General features: G+C 40.8%; 1 protein-coding gene across 1 annotated transcript in view; it reads right to left on the reverse strand.

Moving 5' to 3' along the window:
- Window positions 1-17,497, reverse strand: part of ARRB2 (arrestin beta 2) — a 530,032-nt gene that overhangs the window by 203,569 nt on the left and 308,966 nt on the right. The window contains exons 4-6 of the mRNA XM_044076297.1: window positions 16,020-16,216; window positions 13,633-13,692; window positions 10,549-10,616 (exon numbers count right to left, since the gene is read on the reverse strand). Of these exons, the coding sequence (XP_043932232.1) occupies window positions 10,549-10,616; window positions 13,633-13,692; window positions 16,020-16,216 (325 nt within the window). The remainder of the gene's footprint in view (window positions 1-10,548; window positions 10,617-13,632; window positions 13,693-16,019; window positions 16,217-17,497) is intronic.

The following is a 17,497-nucleotide window of genomic DNA, read 5'->3' on the forward strand; positions in this document are numbered from 1 at the left end:
CAGAATCTTCATCTGAAGGAGTAGGGTCAGAGGGTTCAACCCGGGGCCTTTTATCAGGAGGAGGCTGGGATGCTCTCTCAGGATGGGCCTGTGAACCTCTAATCATGGAAATTAAATCAGCCGCCATGGACATAATTTATGTCTCCGGAGTCGGCTGAGGTAAGGATTTAGAAGTAATATGCTTTGTTTTGCTGGCTGCCTTAGCCCTAGTGTAGGCCTTAATAGACATGGCCATAGGAGGCCTGGCAGCTCCACGTGCAGGAGTGACCTTGTCTACAGCAATGGTCTCGGGCATTTCTTCGGTTTCGGTATCCGGAGGAAAATCTATACCTGGCGGAGTAATGTCTGGAATCGGAGTCGTCGGTAATGCGGTGTCTTCGGTTTGGAGCGGTGGAGAGATCGTCTCAGAGGGAACCGGAGCACTCGCGCTAGGTTTTGGCGTGGAGTTGGAGGTAGACGCGGGCCGAGGATGTCGGTCCCGGTCTTTTCACTTTTTGGGAGTTTGCGATGTCGGAAGGTCCGACGGCATGGTGTAAGCAAAATTATCGCCGAAAAATCTTCAGCGAACTCCACCCGGCGCCTGAGTGCACTTGTTGAAACGAGCACAGGCTACACAGGCCGAGACGTTGTGGTCTGGGCCCAGGCAAGGGAGGCAGTAAGAGTGGAAATCCTTATGAGGTATTTGTTTACCACAAAAAAGACAATTGTTAACTTTTTCAGTAATTTCTGACATCGGCTGAGGCAAGAAAAGGTCCCCAACAGGGTACTTAGCTTTTTTGATGACTTCGGTATCGTAGAATACAGGAGCTGACCGACCGGCACTTGCGAACTGCTTCTGCTTCGGGCACCGTGCGGCAAGAAAGACTGAAGAAAATGGCGTCGGCTGATGCTTATGTACTCCAGCTGCTCTGACGTCGGAGAGAAATGCGACATCAGCCGACGTCGGACCCAGACTTTGGAATCCGGCCGACCGAGGGCTGCCTGAGGCAGGACAACCCACATGTTATGACTGCAGTTGCATTCTTGAAGGACATCATGTAATACATTTCATGACCTGAGCCATAAACTGTGATAGCTGATGACATCTTTCCCTGCCATATCTACCAACCAGAAAAACCTTGACAGAGTGGCTGTGGGTACAAATCGTGGTAAACAAAAACATTCTTGCTCTAGCCAAAATACTGCATGATTGGATACTGACACAGGGATACAGAAAGGACACATGTAAAGAAAAAAAAAGCAGGCTCAGGACTGCCACTCTACTAATGAAACCTGGACAGGCATGAGGCTTCAATGGCACTCAAGGACACCTAAAATGTCCCATACCAGTGCTGACTACCCACTCAGACTGCTGATACCAGCACTGTCCCATGACTTACTTCAGTGTCAGCAGTCTTCCCTACCTCTGCGTTTTCCATTTCCATCTGTCCATTCAGCAATGGATATAAGGAATCAAAGGGGGAAATAACCTAACGACTCTTGCCCTGCCCTAAATACATTTTATCTAAAGGGACAGAGAGTGACAGGAGAGTAATTCACAAAAAATATGAAACATATAAGCACAATGGATACCTTTATCTGTATCTTACGATAAAAATAATGGGAAAAAAGAAAGAAATTGGGGGAGACTTCTGCATGACTCCTCAATGACAGAAACCAAAATCTGGCATGTGCATTCAACAATGTGATAATGACAGCTAGTAATGTGAATAGCAGTGACAGCTACTGAAGGTTTTACCTGACAAGTGACAATGACTCAGTGTTATATTGTAACTGCACACACTGTCAATTAATAATGTGATAATGACTTGGATTTCATTACTGCAAGGTTCATCGTGCTCAGATAAAGGTGACAATTGCTGCACATAACCTGTTGAGCAGAGACATTCATTACATTCCTGGGGCAGGTGTAATGTAAGACTGAGTCATTGCCACCTGTTATAGAGAAAGACCAGAGTAAATTAATAAAAGTAGTATGACACTTGTATATTACTGAGCCCTTCCTCTCACCTAAATTCTACACGACATATATTAGTGTACAAGTAATAACATTTATCTCACTGAATCATCCATCTGATTAGTATTAGATGCATAAGTGACAAAGGCAGAAACATTGTCCCAAAGATTTGGTTGATCAATGTCGCAATTAGTGTAAAATCAGTAACAACATACTGGTGTCAATGGCTTGACTCTGACCCAGGGAACCCAGGTTCCATGAGTAGCCAGGGCATCTCCTGGAGCTGGCTTGGAGAAGACAAGTGTGCCTATTCTGGAAAGGCTGATTCAGGTAGCATAGTGTCACAAACCCCATCAAAGTAGAGAATGCAAACACAGAAGTGACCTGATATCTGCATTTCACTTGCACAACTGCCTTTATTCATTATCTATCTACATCTCTATTCCCCTAATGATCTCTTCTGCAGCCTGTTCATGTATGCAAAAGCACTCCCCCGATCAACAAATGGAACATTTCTCCCAACAATTCCTGGGCTCTGTGTATGCACAAACACTCCTCTGACCACCAAATAAAATATTTCCCCCAACAATCCCTTCTGCAATCTGTCCGGGTATGCACAAGCACTCCCCCGACCGCTAAGTGAAACATATCCAGTAATGATCCTTTCTTCAGTCTATCCATGTATGCACATGGACTCCCCTGAGCACAAACTAAAACATTTCCACCAGTGATTCCTTCTGCAGTCTGCCCAGCGATGTACAAGCACTCTCCTGACCACCAACTAAAACATTTTTCCCAGAGAGCCCATCTGCAGTCTATCTGGGAAAACATTTCCCTCACTGATCCTGTCTGCAGTCTGCCCAGGTGTGCACAAACATCCCACTGACAACCAAGTGAAACATTTACTGAAACTATACCTTCTTCAGTCTGTCCAGGTGTGCATAAGCACTCCTCTGACCACCAAATGAACCATTCCCCCACCAATCTTGTCTGCAATCTGTCTAGGTGTGCAGAAGCAACCCCTTGATCCCCCAATTATCCCCTCTGCAGTATGTCCAGGTATACACAAGCACTCTGCTGATCACCAAATTAAACATTTTTACCAAGGAGCCCTTCTGAAGTCTCTCCAGGTATGCACAAACACTCCCCTTACAAAAAAATGAAACATTTTCCACCATACTCCCTTATGTAGTCTGTCCATTGTATGCACAACCACTCCCCTGACTACAAAATGAAACATTTCCTGTAAGGATCCTGTTTGCAGTGTGTCCAGGTATGCACAAGCACTCCCCTGACCACTAAATGAAACATTTCCCCCAGCGATCCCTGTCTGTCTAGTTATGCATAATCACTGTCCTGACACCTAATTAACATTTCCCCAGAGATTCCTTCTGCAGTTTGTCTGAGAATGCAAAAGCACTACCCAGACCACCAAGTGAAGCATTTCCTCCAGCAATCCTGTCTGAAGCCTGCCCAGGTGAGCAAAAGCACACCACTAATAAACCACTGAAAATTTTCCATAAACAATCCCTTCTACAGTCGATCCAAGTGTGTACAAGCACTTCCCTGATAACTAACTGAACCAGAAGCACTCCCCTAACCATCAAATGTAACATTTCCAGCAACGATCCCTTCTGCAGTCTGTAAATGTATGCACAAGCAGTCCTCTGATCAGCAAATAATTTTTTTTCATGCAATGTTCTCTTCTATAGTCTGCCTGTGTAGACAAAAGAACTCCCCTGACCACCAAATAAAATATTTCCTCCAGTGATCCATTCTCAATCTGCCCACGTATGCACAAGCACTCCTCTGATCACCATACAAAACATTTCCCCCAAAGATCATTCCAGCAGTCTGTCCATGTACACATCAGCACTCCCCTGACAACCAAATGAAACATTTGCCAATGAACCCTTCTGCAGTCTGTCCATGTATGCACAAACACTCTGTTAACCATGAAATTAAACATTTTCCTATTGATCTCATCTGCAGTCTGTCCATGTATTTGAAAATAAAAACAGCAAGCTGTAAAAAAAAAAAAAAAAAAAAACGAAGTAAATAAAAGCCCAACTGGCTTTAACATTGTACAGCAACTCTGCACACCAAATTGCAATTGACAGGGAATGTTTTCTGCTTCAGTAATCTTCAGTAAACTAATGTTTATTAATATAAGAACAGGTAACACAAACTGAAAAAAAAAACAATAGCGTTTGAACTGGTAAACATTGTAGGCATCAGCAAATCCATTGTTAGGATACACTGAAAAGTTCAAGAAAAGATATACATACATTTAGGCCGTGGAACAAACAGAACACAATAAAGCATTGAGATAGCGATTTAATTGGCAATATATTAGAAGCAGACCTACTACGCTAAGAATGACCCCCCCCCCCCCAAGAATACAGTATGGTGAATACAAAGCTCTTGATGTGCAGGACAGGTGCACAGCCATTGAGTTAGTGAGAAACTGAGAAGGCTTGACAGTTCCGACCAAATTTGGGAGAGAGCTCTATGGTCGTGGACTGTGAGTATAAACTCTACCCTGCACTGTTTTCAAGCAGAATTTGTACTGAGCACGAGACCTGGCATAATAGCAATCTAGTACCGAGAAGATTGGACAGGTACAGGGATTATGTAGTACTTCAGGAGTTAGAAATTGTTAATGGGCTAGTCAATATGAGTTCTGATCCACTGAGGGCACACAATGCAAACTAATTAGCTTTATGCAGCAGGTTAGACCAGGGCCTGCCAACCATTTCAGAGAACCCTGCATTAAGCATCACCACTACCGCCAAGTGATGCGAGAGCTACTGCCAATTCTAAGTATTGACCAAAAATTAAATTTCGAAGGACCATTCTCCTTTGGTTTAGATCAATTTCTTTCAATGCACTGGATGCCCCTTATCCACTCACCTTTGAATTATAGGCTCAAACATCTGAAAAATATGGCCAAATTAAACTTATGACCCAAACTCCTATCTAATCCCTTATGGCTGGCATGGCTACCTGATTAGTACTACAACAAAAGAAACAATCTGATCAGACTAGAACTGACCTGCTAGACTGCAGAAAGAGAACCATATTAACTGCTTTATTAGGCACTGCTGTGTGTAACAACCACATGCCGTACACAGACGATCGATTGAGCGCACTAAAACCTTCAAATAGTTTACACAGTGCCACTTAAAACATTCTCCAAACTGCATTTAGGTGAACACGCTACACGAGTTCAGGGCCTCTTACCACATGGTGCAAACGATTGCCTAGTAGCATAAAATACATACATAAAAACCCAGTGTTAATAGACAAAATGAAAACACTTACTAAATACACAAAAAGCATATACATACAGTATTTTTTATCAACTGTTTGTTGCAGTGTGATACACGTTGCCTGTACTGATATACGATAAATTATTATAGATTGAATAAGGTGGCTGCTCCCATACGAATCCAGCAAGGGGGTTTGGATAGTGTTAACACATTCATTTGACTGTATTGGGAAGTTAAAATGGGACTTGGGAGAGTGGTGAAAGCTGCACTACAGCTAACAGAATGGACCATTATGTCTCTTCTTCAGCAAATGCAAATGTGCTGTAACCTTTGCTTCAGTGCCGTTTTGGGTACCCGGTCGTTCAATGGTAGCTTTTCGATATGGATGGTTGCTAATACTAGCAATAACAATGTGAATTTTAAGTTAGCTGGTGAATTACTGTTTTTAGAGAGGGGAGACTGCACCTCAATTGTATTACATGTTGCTTACTGTTTTTTTTTTTTTTCTAAGACCTATGTTTTCAGTGTGGTACTCTACAGTGTCATATCTGTAGCCAAGCATGAGTTCTCTCCAGTTACTTAGACCCAGAAAGTTTAAACTTTTGCGGTTGTTAGGCACATAACTACTTATTCTCCCTTTTACTTAGAGATGCCCTTGTCCTGTGACTGCCCCTCAGCAAATCAAAGATCTTGAGACAAAGCATAAGGGTCAAAAGCATGCAGTATTATTAAAGTTACATGCTTTAAAAGAAGGGAAGCAGATTCTAAAATAAGTTGGCATATAAATTTAGAACAGAGTGGGGGTGTTAAGCAAGAGGTGACTCTTAATGGCTGCCACCAGTTGGCTTGATGAAAAGCATACTAAATCGGCTTGCTGTTGAGACGCAAATACAAGGCGTGTTGCAAGCCGATTTTCTAATTAAACTCAAATATGAAGACCACGAAACTCCATGCTGAAACTGACAAGGTAACTGATAAAGTTCAGTTACTTTTTCAACTTAATTTTCAACAGTGGAGCTACAATATGCCTGCAAAGTTACTTATGCTGGGAGAAGGCACTCGTATGTAACAACATGTAATTACTACCGTCTCACAGCATGCTCGGTGTTAAGCACAGAGGTGCTATGAGATGGTAGTCGGGGTTAAAGAGTTAAAGTCCATCCTATCAACTAGACGTCACTCGCAGTTACTTCCAAAATGTCACAAACATTCCAACAGAGATCCATAGGAAGATAAGGAGCAGCATGGATTGCCTACACAATTCTTTATAACTTAGTTCATTAATGTCCTTCACCAAACCTGCCTGCTTTATTTTAGCCAAGTTAAACTGAAGCAGTACAGTTGTGTAAGTAAACTTGCCATAACAGTACATGTTTGAATGATCAATGCTACAATAGCCTTAGTTATATGGGTTATATCCTATCAAGGATATAACAGCCGGCAGGTTCCAAAACTTCAGGACACCTTTCACATGCCCAAACTGTCAGACAACTCAAGCAGAGTTGAGTAAAAAGACAGGTTTGGGTGCCAAACCCTTAAGAGCTTTGATGCAAACAGACACAGTGAGGTTGGACCCTAGAGGACAATGCTAAGAACAACAGTCAATCAGTATTCACACACTGGTATAAACAACACATCAAGAAACAAGGGGGATAAAGAGAAGGAGCAGCTACTGCAGAAGTGATCATTTGATCATCTACTGTTACAGTACATTTACTAACACAACAGTACTATATTCTTCATACTAATCATTGCTACATTATCCCTAACTATAAGGGTAGATTACCCTAGCTTATTACATTTTGGAGGTGGAAGGAGAAGGATCCAGGAACCCCTGCCGAATGGTTAAAGCAAAGTGTGATCTGGACCTAGAGAAGGAATCAAGCTTCTAGTACTTTGTAAAAGTATGTACAGAGGACCACATGGCAGCTTCTAGAATATGTCTACAATCCAACCCTTTCCAAAAAACCATAGATGAAGCCAATGCCCTGGTAGAGTGGGACTTGGACTTGCCTAGAAGTGTTTTGTTATGGCGAGTATAACAAAAGATAATAGCCTTAGACAACCTTTTGGAAATTGTCTGTTTTGACCCAGGCTGTCCCTTCTTACCTATACAAGGAATGAACAAGTGATGTGAAGAACTGAAAGATTTAGTTCTGTCAAGATAGTACCAGAGTTGTTTGTGGACATCCAAAGTATGGTGTAACCTTTCTACCTCATTTTTAGATTCACAAAAGAAAACTGAGAGATAGACAGTTTGGCTTAAAGTATAGGGTTGACTTGCTGTAAGAGCTTGCAACTCAGCTACTCTTCTTGTAGAGGTAAGAGCAATCAGTAAAACAGTTTGCATGTCAAGAACCTCAACTCAACCAGACTAGCTAGTTCAAATTGAGAAAGTGTTCACTTCTCCAACATAAAATTAAGATTTCAAGAAGGGGCCACCAGTCTTCTTGAAAGCCTCTTATGCAAGACCCCTTTCAAAAAAATTTTTGACATAAGAATGCATTTAAAGAGGCTCCATAGATAGACATGCTGAAATGGCCAATAAAGAACCTTGATGGAGGTGTAAGAAAAGCCAGAGGATTGTAACTCATACAAACATTGTAAAACCAGAAAAACACTAGCCCTAAATGGGTGCTAGTTATATTGCTGGCACCAACTAGAAAAGCTTTTTCATTTGCTAATGTATGGTTTTCTTGTAGCAAGCTTTCTTATCTCCATTATTATCTGCTGAATGTACTCAGTAAATAGGTGCCTAAAGGGAATCAAGACAGCATCATCCAGACAGTTAGCTGAAGTTCATCCAAAAACAACCGTTTGAAGGACATCCAAATGCTAAAAACTCAAGAAACAGTTCAATGCCCAAATGAGTAGTTGTCACACCATAAGTTCACTCAAACCAAAAGACAAGAATATAGCTCCACCAATTTATTAGTTAAGCGCTTTCTTCCCCAAGCCTTTGAGGACTTCATCAGAACAAATTTCCCCTACAAGTCAACCCTTTTATACCAATAGTTAATTGAATACAGTTAATTGAATAATTGAATGAAAAGATAATTAATAAATACTGCCTTGTACATAAAAAGTGTTGTTTCTTTTATTTTTGCTGAAGTTGACTGGGGTCGGGTATATCAAACACCCCTGATCCTGTGCGACTAGATCCATTCTGTGATGAAGCTTGTATTTCCCAAAGAAGGGAGAACCACTGTTGCCTGAACCATAAGGCAGTCACCACAATGATCTTGGGGGACTCCTCCTAAATCTTCAGATGCACCCCTGGATATCAGTGAAAATGGGGTGGAGCATAAAGGAACATTCCTGCCCAAGGAAAGGAAAAAGCATCTGTCTTCCCAGGCCTTCTTGCATGGGCTCCTGGAGCAGAATCTTACCAGTTAATTGTTCAGAGAGGCATATATGTCTACTTCAGGAACTCACCACGGATGGATCAAATCTTGGAAGAACCCCCCTCCCCACACACACAATCTAATTTCTATTTGTGAGGGTTTTCCCTTGTCCTGCTTATCTTGTCTGCCACACAATTTATTAAATAGCTTTTTAACTGTCAGGAAAAAAGTGCACTCACATTTAAAAAGAGTTAAATCTCATGAAAGTCTCTTACAACATAAGTTCCTAGTTTAAAAATAAAACTCAAACAAGAAAGTACAATAAAACTTCTTTTTTTTAATGTGGGAAGTTTTCCCCAAAAGGGAACTTATCTGCCCAGCAAAGGAACAGAAGCCGACCTTAGATCCTCAAAAACTCACAGAGAAGTGCTTTCTTGAATGGCAGGACAGCTCTGAGGGGCTTGGCACCCAAACCTGTCTTTTTAGTCAGCTCTGCTGAAATTGACTATTTGGGTGCATGAAAGGTACCAACAGTCATGGAAGGTACCCTGAAGTTTGGAAGCTGGCTGGGTGCTACATCCTTGGCAAGATATAATCCATGTATCTAAGGCTACTGTAGCAGTGATCAGTGTACAATGAACATTGCAGCATAACCCCAAAAGCCTCCATTATTCTTAATTCTAATGGAATGGTGGCTTCAGTGTTATAGCATACCTTTTTTAAATCATCTGTATAAAAGAAAAAAAGGTCTTAGGCTGTTCATATTACCTCCAGAGTCGTTTCCAGCTACATGATTAGTGGTTTACTTAAAAGCAAGAATAAATAAGGTGGCAGATGAGGCATCCCCGTCTGCTACCATTTTTCACTTCTAAGACAAGTACTGGTTAGTTGTTTGTTAGCATCCTGGCTTTGGGCTTATGAGAAGCACAAGTGGTCCACTGCTTGAGAACCAAAGGATTTTTTAATAACATGCAGCAAGTATATCTCCCCCATGACCATGTCAGTTGTCTGAGCATATGCTGACAGTTTTTTTTTTCTCTCAAGCATCCAAAGAGCACCCTCCCCTCAGTAAAACCTACCTGATTTACAGAAAGTAATTTGGTCATAACAGTCATCATCTTGGTAAGGATTTTCATGTTTGCACCAAAAACTGAAACTGAGCTCAGTCCACTAGGGAACCATGGGAGGTGAAGAATCTTTTTAAGAAAACCAGGATGGTGACATCATTGACACAGAAACAGTCTGAGATATTTTCCTAAGCCCTTGATGAGAAACATCAACAAAATCCTCCATGATTCACAAGGAGCTACACATGATAAATCACCAGTATGCCATCTTCCCAGGAGTCTCAAGATTGGAAAAGGCCCACCGTTCATCCTGAATAGGAATAATGCTGAGCACACAGGGAATAAAAGGGCTGTGTAATTGCCAAACAGGTGGTGGTGGTGGTGGGGGGGGGGGGGTGCTGCATAGTTGAGCTCACCCACGGAGACCTAAACCCTAGTTTCTCAGAAGGAGCAAATGCTCAACTGGGTGAAAGAAGAAAATGTTCTGTGTCTGTAAAACACACAAGGGCAGCTTAAAAAAATGCAAAAGCACAAGTTGATTTCTATTCACCTGTTACACACATACTTTAAACCTTCTTTTAGGTGCTACAATGGAATGCATGTCATCTATAAAAACAAAAACGGAAAGCATAGACATATAACATGCACATTGTGACTTAATCTTTCTTAATGCTATTCACTATGCAAACAATAGACACTGCCACACAAACAACTCATTTTCACAGGAAGAAATGGCTGTTAATGATATGCTGCCCCAAATCCATGACCATATTATAGCTAGACTGATGCACAACTAATCTCACAGCTGGTACATCAGACTGCACCATTATAGCAGCTCTTATATCTAAAAATGGGATAAAATGTCAGTTTAACATGCATAATCACTTCAGACACTACATGTTGCTTACCTCTTATGGATCTTCTCCTCAAGAGTTTTAGCACAAAATGCTCGTATTTCATAATCTACCCCACATGCCTAGAGCAGGGAAAAAAAAAGAAATTTAAGTATAACTTACCAGAATTCTGAAACCCTTTATATATAAAAGCTGTGTGAGGGATAAGGAAAAGGTTTAATGTGGCAACACAAACAAATACTTGGAGATTTCAGATTTTATTTATTTATTTATTTTGGGGGTTGACCTTGCTCTAAATATCATGTTTTCCAATTAAAATAAGTGCTGATTGATTCTATTCTGCTCTGAGCAGCCTACAATGCTATTGGGGGGAGGGGGTTCTTTATTCCAGTTGAATCTTATCAGCAATTTGTCTTGATCTAAAAGGCCAAAATTCATCCAGCCATTTAAAATGTCACTTGATTCAATAAGGCCAAAGCATGAACTGAGGCTAATGTTTCACTATTACAAATGGGTTCATGTTTTCATGTACCCCACTGCTAACCTGGCTTCCCCCAAGTATCTACTAATACAAATTTTCGCTACACACCAGCAGTAGGCCTCCTGCCTTTCAGAGGGATTTTCCTGCAGCTAGTATACCTCTCTTATCGCCAACCCCGCTAGGGAAGAGCAACAACCCCCTCCTGCCACTCACTCCAAATGCCATGTGTGCAGACCTCAGGCACAGAATACATTAGAGAAGACAGTGGAACAAAACAGAAGCACTGACTGAATACTTCACCTGCATTTTCAAGATAGAAAATAAAAGAAGGTGCCATACTTGGAAACATGTAGGTCACAGCAGCAGACACACCAGGGTACAGAGGGGAAGTGGCTGCCATAAGGGAAGATAATACAGGGAGAGGGAACAAGACAGGCTGGTTTGCACAGTCCTGAAGAATTTGGCCAGTTTGCTGGTGGATGTTCAGACAGAAACGTTTAGAGTTTAATCAGTAGTGTGATATAACAGAAGAGTCTGCTGTGTAACCAGTATTGTGTGTGTTGGTTTCAAACATGTCTGAAAGGAGACAGAAAGAAAAGAAACAGTCTTGTCACTGATGACACAAAGGGAGGTGCATCACTGGACCATGGGAGTCTAACAAGGGAAGGCTGGCTAAGTGAGTAGAAATAGGTCGGCTGGAGTTCAGTACAGTAACTGCAATGTAATATACCCGGGTATAATCCTGGTGTGAAGTGTCAGCTGAAAGGAGAAGAACTGATGGTGAGTGAATGCCTCCTCATGGCACACAAAAGCAGAGTAACAATTTTTGAAAATTATTTGTCCTCTTCTCATAAGTGAGGAATGGTTAAAGAACACTATCAAAAAGGGGTAAAGAGGTCACCTCAACTTAAAAAATCGTATTCTTAACTCACTACAAAGTGGTAGGGAAATGGACAAATGGCTGCACTTAGGTGAATTAGACTTAGTTTAAAGAATATCAAGTGGCACCATTTTGAGGAAAGATTAGTCAGCTGAGAAGGGAATGGTTTCCATGGCCACAAGGTTTCTAAGACTATCAGTTGGGAACTCTAATGACACAAGGTGTTTAGAGAAAAAGATAAAAGTAGCATATGTACAGAACTGAAGCTTAAACATTGCAAACAAGAGCATCATCATCATCATCATCATCACAGAATGTGGATAACAAAATACAATGCTTTACTAGTATCAGTAGACATTATCAGCTTCAAATACACATACACCTATGTGCAATGCCACTGGATATAGTTCTGGGTCTTTATTACCCCCCCCCCCACCCCCCCAGGTCAACTGATTTTATTTCTGGGTCTTTACTCCCGCTCGCTCTAAGTAGGTCACTGTTAGCAAGCAAATAATTTATTTTATTTTTTTTAACTCCCTTGCACAATCACAGTCAGGTGCATCTTCTAAATCCTAATCAACCCATCTGTCCCTCCTGCAGAGACCAAAGTGAAACCCATTCATTCCACAATGGATGAAAGCCCTAAGGTCCCATCATTCCTTGCTTGAGGGGACAGCCTCATAAATTTGTTCGCACCACTGGAAGACTACTGTAAATTAGGAAAGCTGGCCATCTCATGTTCACAATGGCCACCCTCTCCCAAGTATCATCCCCTTTATATGCATCCAGTTGCTCTCCATATACACTGTTATTCTAGCAAGGCTCCATACATGAATCCACACACCTGACCACTTCTCTGGCCTACAAGAAGCATGTAGATTCATTAAACCATCTGCTGCTGTTTCAATTCCTCAATACTCCTGTTGGGGTCAGCAGTTTAGCAAGCCATAATTCTTCCCTCTCACCATGATGAGCAAATTAGTACTGGTTACCTAACCCCTCCCCGGGGCTCTTCCACAGCCTAAGACATTAGCTGAATTCTGGTTGCCTGGGTCACAGTCAGGGGTTTAATTATCTTCATCATCAGAGACCCATGACAATAAACAAGTACCAGCCCTCCAAGGATACAATTTGCAAGGCTCCTCTAGAAAGCAAACAAATGCAGAAAACAGAACTAAATGCTACAGGACACCAGATACACTAGAGAGACCTTGTTTCAGCAGCAGATTACATGTGCTAACAGGTTCACCCATGCACGGGTCAATTTCAGCAACTGCTGTAAACAGCTAAAATAGAAGGATAAAATATAAGAATTAACATAAAACTGCAGGCAGATTAAAATCCTTCTCATGTTAAATTCAACTTAAAGATTTTAGGCCATAATTTAAGTACAGCTGTACTATGTATCAAAAAGTAACATTTTTAAGACTGGCAGCTCTAAAACATATACAGATGAATTTTTTTCCCTGAATTTGCCATAATACAGCTCAGTTTTGCATCTTTGCTGGAATCATTATATTTAGGATCACTTCAGCACTAGCTGAGGTTAACACATATGGAGGATGTAGCATCAGACTTCAAGCTTCAGACAACATGACTGAAATGTTCAAAGACAACACTGGAGAAAGAACTGTTGCATAATATAGGAAATAAGTTAAAATGAAAGTTGCTATAAAATGCACCATTCTAGATTTTGGGTCATAAAAATGTGTGCATATGTGGGTTATGGGTACTTGCACATATATGTGAGAATTACACTGCAATATAATTACTTTACCTTTCCTGTATCCTCTGGCCCAGGCTGTAAGGTCACAGAACATGGTAAATTCTGAGGAATCTAAGAAAAAAAAAAACTGTTATTCTTCATAGTTTGCACTACTCAAACACAGAAAATGGAAAAAAAAATCCTCTGTAGCCCTGATGGTGCTCAATTGCCTGCAAAAGGTTTCCAGTAGTATCCCAATTTTAATGACATGGCACAGCTCATTGGAGGAGCAAGTCCAGAGTCTAAATTAAAAAAAAAAAAGATCTGGCAACATGGATTAGAGTCTTACAAAAACAGAGGACAACAGAAAGTGGAAATGAGTCATGACAGCTTCAGCTGAGATTCAGCAGATTATGGGGATCGGAGTTGGGGGAGGGCACTTTGTTCATATTCATTTTCTGCTGTCCTGATCAAGGTAGGGGGTGAGGCACCTCATTTTTACAGACGAGAACTCCTACTTGGTGCAAATGAGTTGTCTCCACCTTGTGACAAAGCAATACCAAGTGATGAGATACAGACCTTCATCTGACCCCTGGTTTAAGAACAGTTTGGAGTTTTTCACAGTAGGGCAAAGGGTGAAGACAGATATCTAAGGCCAAACTGCACATCTGCTGCCACTGTGGCAGGGCTTGAGGTATTTTTCACTGTATTGCACACCTACAGGACTGTGTGGAGTCCATCAAATGTCTTCTAAGAAACAGAGTGTCTCACAGTTTTGGAGTTGTATATCAACATATATATAGAAACTGCTTACATTCATACCCCACCCTACAGACATCCAAAACACTCTTTCGTGCATCTATATAAACCCAGTCCACCATTGGTATACACGTTAATACACATTTCACTTAATATCAGCAAGTGAGAAAGATCACTTCAGAATGAAGCAAAGGATGTGTCCTCACTCATCCCATAACCAAATAACATTTTAAGGGTGAATATATCAGTGTGGGGATTTTATGAAATTTTATATGGTTTAATGGCCTCAGTAGATCCTTTAGAAAAAGACATGGAAGGAGATAAAATTTTCTCAATCCAGACACAACTACTCAGCCTGGCAAAAAGCTTAGGAAAATTACAGCTGTTCTACTGGTATGACTGAGTACACAACTGTCAGTGACATACATGTCAACATCAAACCAAAACACACAACTAAACTCATCATAATGTAATCATTACTAAGTGGAAAAAAGTTAAATTCTACTCAAATCCCTCACATGAATAATTACAAAAAAGGTGACACTGTTAGGTATACACCACTTGGCCTAACCCATTTTAAGATGTGTACATGTATTTTGTGAAATGAGGTGTCCTAAAAATTTTTCAGCACATTTACATTGGCTTTAGCTTACAACGTTTTTAAACGTCTTTTGTTTTTCATGTTCTCTGGGGTGACAAATTGGCTTTTTTCCCCTCATACCTGTCACTTCAGTATCTGCTGTAATGCTGAAATGGTATGCTATCCAAAATCCTGCACCACTCAGGGTTGAGGGGGTGGTTTACTTAGGATGCACGAGGCTGCATTTTGGAAGTTGATATACAACTCCAAAACTGTGAGACACTCTGCTGAATGAAGATACCGGTGACAAGCAAAGGCCATCTGGGTTAGTCTACTGACAAAACTGCAGACAGATGTCAACACTGTGTTGGTGCTAAGCATTTCTGGAACACCCCATATTTATGAACAAAGTACATCCTCAACATGTTAATTCTTATTTACACTTTCATGCATAGCTTTTTTTTTTTCAAATCTTTGCCTCTCAGAAAATGTAGATTACCTCCCCTTTAAAAAACAAGGTAGCAGCCACAATGCTCCTACTCGCTTCCTGTATTTTAGGTGCTAAACCTGCACTACTTCAGCAGTCCTTTCCCTGTCCTGTACTACCTCCATCGTAAAGTGGAAGTTGGCTCACTGGCCTTAGAGAACACTTTTCTGATGTTTCACAGAAAACGGCTGCACCTGTTGTTTAAAGAGTAGGGATTCACTATATAGAAATAGACGGTATTGATTTGAACTCTCTTAATGGCCCAGTTTTACAAGGATTACAGCACTGGCAGCCAAAATGCACAATTCTACATATTGTAATCCATACTCTGGGATGCAAACAATCTACTATGAATGCACCTTAGGGAGCTGCCTAGATGCTATTCACACAGCATTCCAAATTCCCAAAAATATCTGTATGCTAGATATATCTTCTCTCAGTACCAATAAGCTGCACCTCCAACAGAATTTTAGGCATGATAATTTCCTACCTTTCACGGCTCATGAAATTCCAAGGACTCAAATACAGCATAGTCCTGGTGATCACAGATCTCTGAATCCCCAGCATATTAACTTCTCTCATTTAATCCATAATAGAAGGAAAACCTACAGTTTTCCCTGAAAAACTGCTTACCGTGAAGAAAAACGGGTAGGCATGTTCACCAAGCTTTTTCACCAGTCGTTCCTGTAGCCGTGTCAAGGGTTTCTTTTCCTCAGGCAGTGGGGGGAAAGCTTGAAATGTAGCAATGTAGAGATCTTTTCGGAAGGATAGCCCCAAAACATCCAAATCTTCTCGACCATAGCGAAATGCACACGTCAAAGTTACCCACACTGTTAGGAAGAAAATGCATAGAGTATAGCCACTGTAATGAGACTATCTTCAGACTATTGCCTTTTTTATTTGCTATCTGGCCTGCCACATTAAAATAACTATTTAGCTGTGCTTTTTTTTTTTCATTTTTTCCCCAATTTCAGGTATAGGATACATTCACAGCAGTATATTATCACATTATATTGTTACATTAGCACCGTTTTTTGCTAACTTATTGCTGTTGTGTGCACTGTTAGAATATGTGACACAGCTCTTTACAAGCAGTGGTTGCTAGATTTACATGTTCTGTAAGGACTTAAATGCTGTAAATTTGTAAGTAAATTGCCCTATAAAACATTAAATATCTGCCCAACTGACAACACTTTCAAGGAGCACGTTTCAATTTATAACTTGAAATAAACTAATTTCTCTCTCAGTTCACGGGGGGGGTTCTTCTATATACTTCTGCAATAAGGATGTAATACCTTATAAGCATGGAATGTCATCCCATGGCAATAAAATTTACTCTAAACTGTTACAGTAATGGTGCAGTACTCTCTGACATCATAAAAAAGTTGTGAAAATGCATTCAGTTTGCACAGCCACTAACAATGCCTTACGTCATCATTATCAGCTGTCTCTATGCAAATAGAAGCTTCATCCACTGTTAACCTTCTCTCACCCCAAAGTTCAGACAAGTTATAGCAATTGCTCCTCTACAATGTCATACACCTTAAAAGGGTCCATGCACAGTCATCTGATCAATCCTTTCCCAAAGACAGACTATTCTCATCACCTTCCCAGGCACATCCAAACTCTCTCCATGTTTAACCTGTTGCAAATCTTGCCAATTTCGATAACAAGGTATGCCCTTCATTTTCCAAGCACTCTACAAAGTTGCAGAGACTCAATATGATTGCTACATATTCCTTTTTTATTCACAGAAGTTACTGCCACACACTTGTGGAACACATGACCACTACAATATGCTATAAGACACGATGCACCGTTTTTGTCAACAAAAATAGTGTGCTGATCCAACTGGACCTCTTCTCAATATAACCTTGGGAAAGTACTGCCACAAAATTATTGACAAGCAATACAAAGTAAAGAACACAAGTGAATGATGTCAATATAAAACATACACAAACAGTTCTTTCCATGTAAAATTACCAAAGTACAATGATAAGCAGTCAACAGGAGGTGTTCTGTACTTGAAAGTGGCAGTCTTTTTCCTTACCTGACAAGAAAGATTTTAATAATGAAGTCAAAATAGATAGGTTGGAGGTAGACCAGATGTG

Source organism: Protopterus annectens, chromosome 7.part0 (assembly GCF_019279795.1).
Source record: "Protopterus annectens isolate FY-2018-M chromosome 7.part0, PAN1.0, whole genome shotgun sequence".
In the NCBI taxonomy this organism is placed as follows: Eukaryota; Metazoa; Chordata; order Ceratodontiformes; family Protopteridae; genus Protopterus; species Protopterus annectens.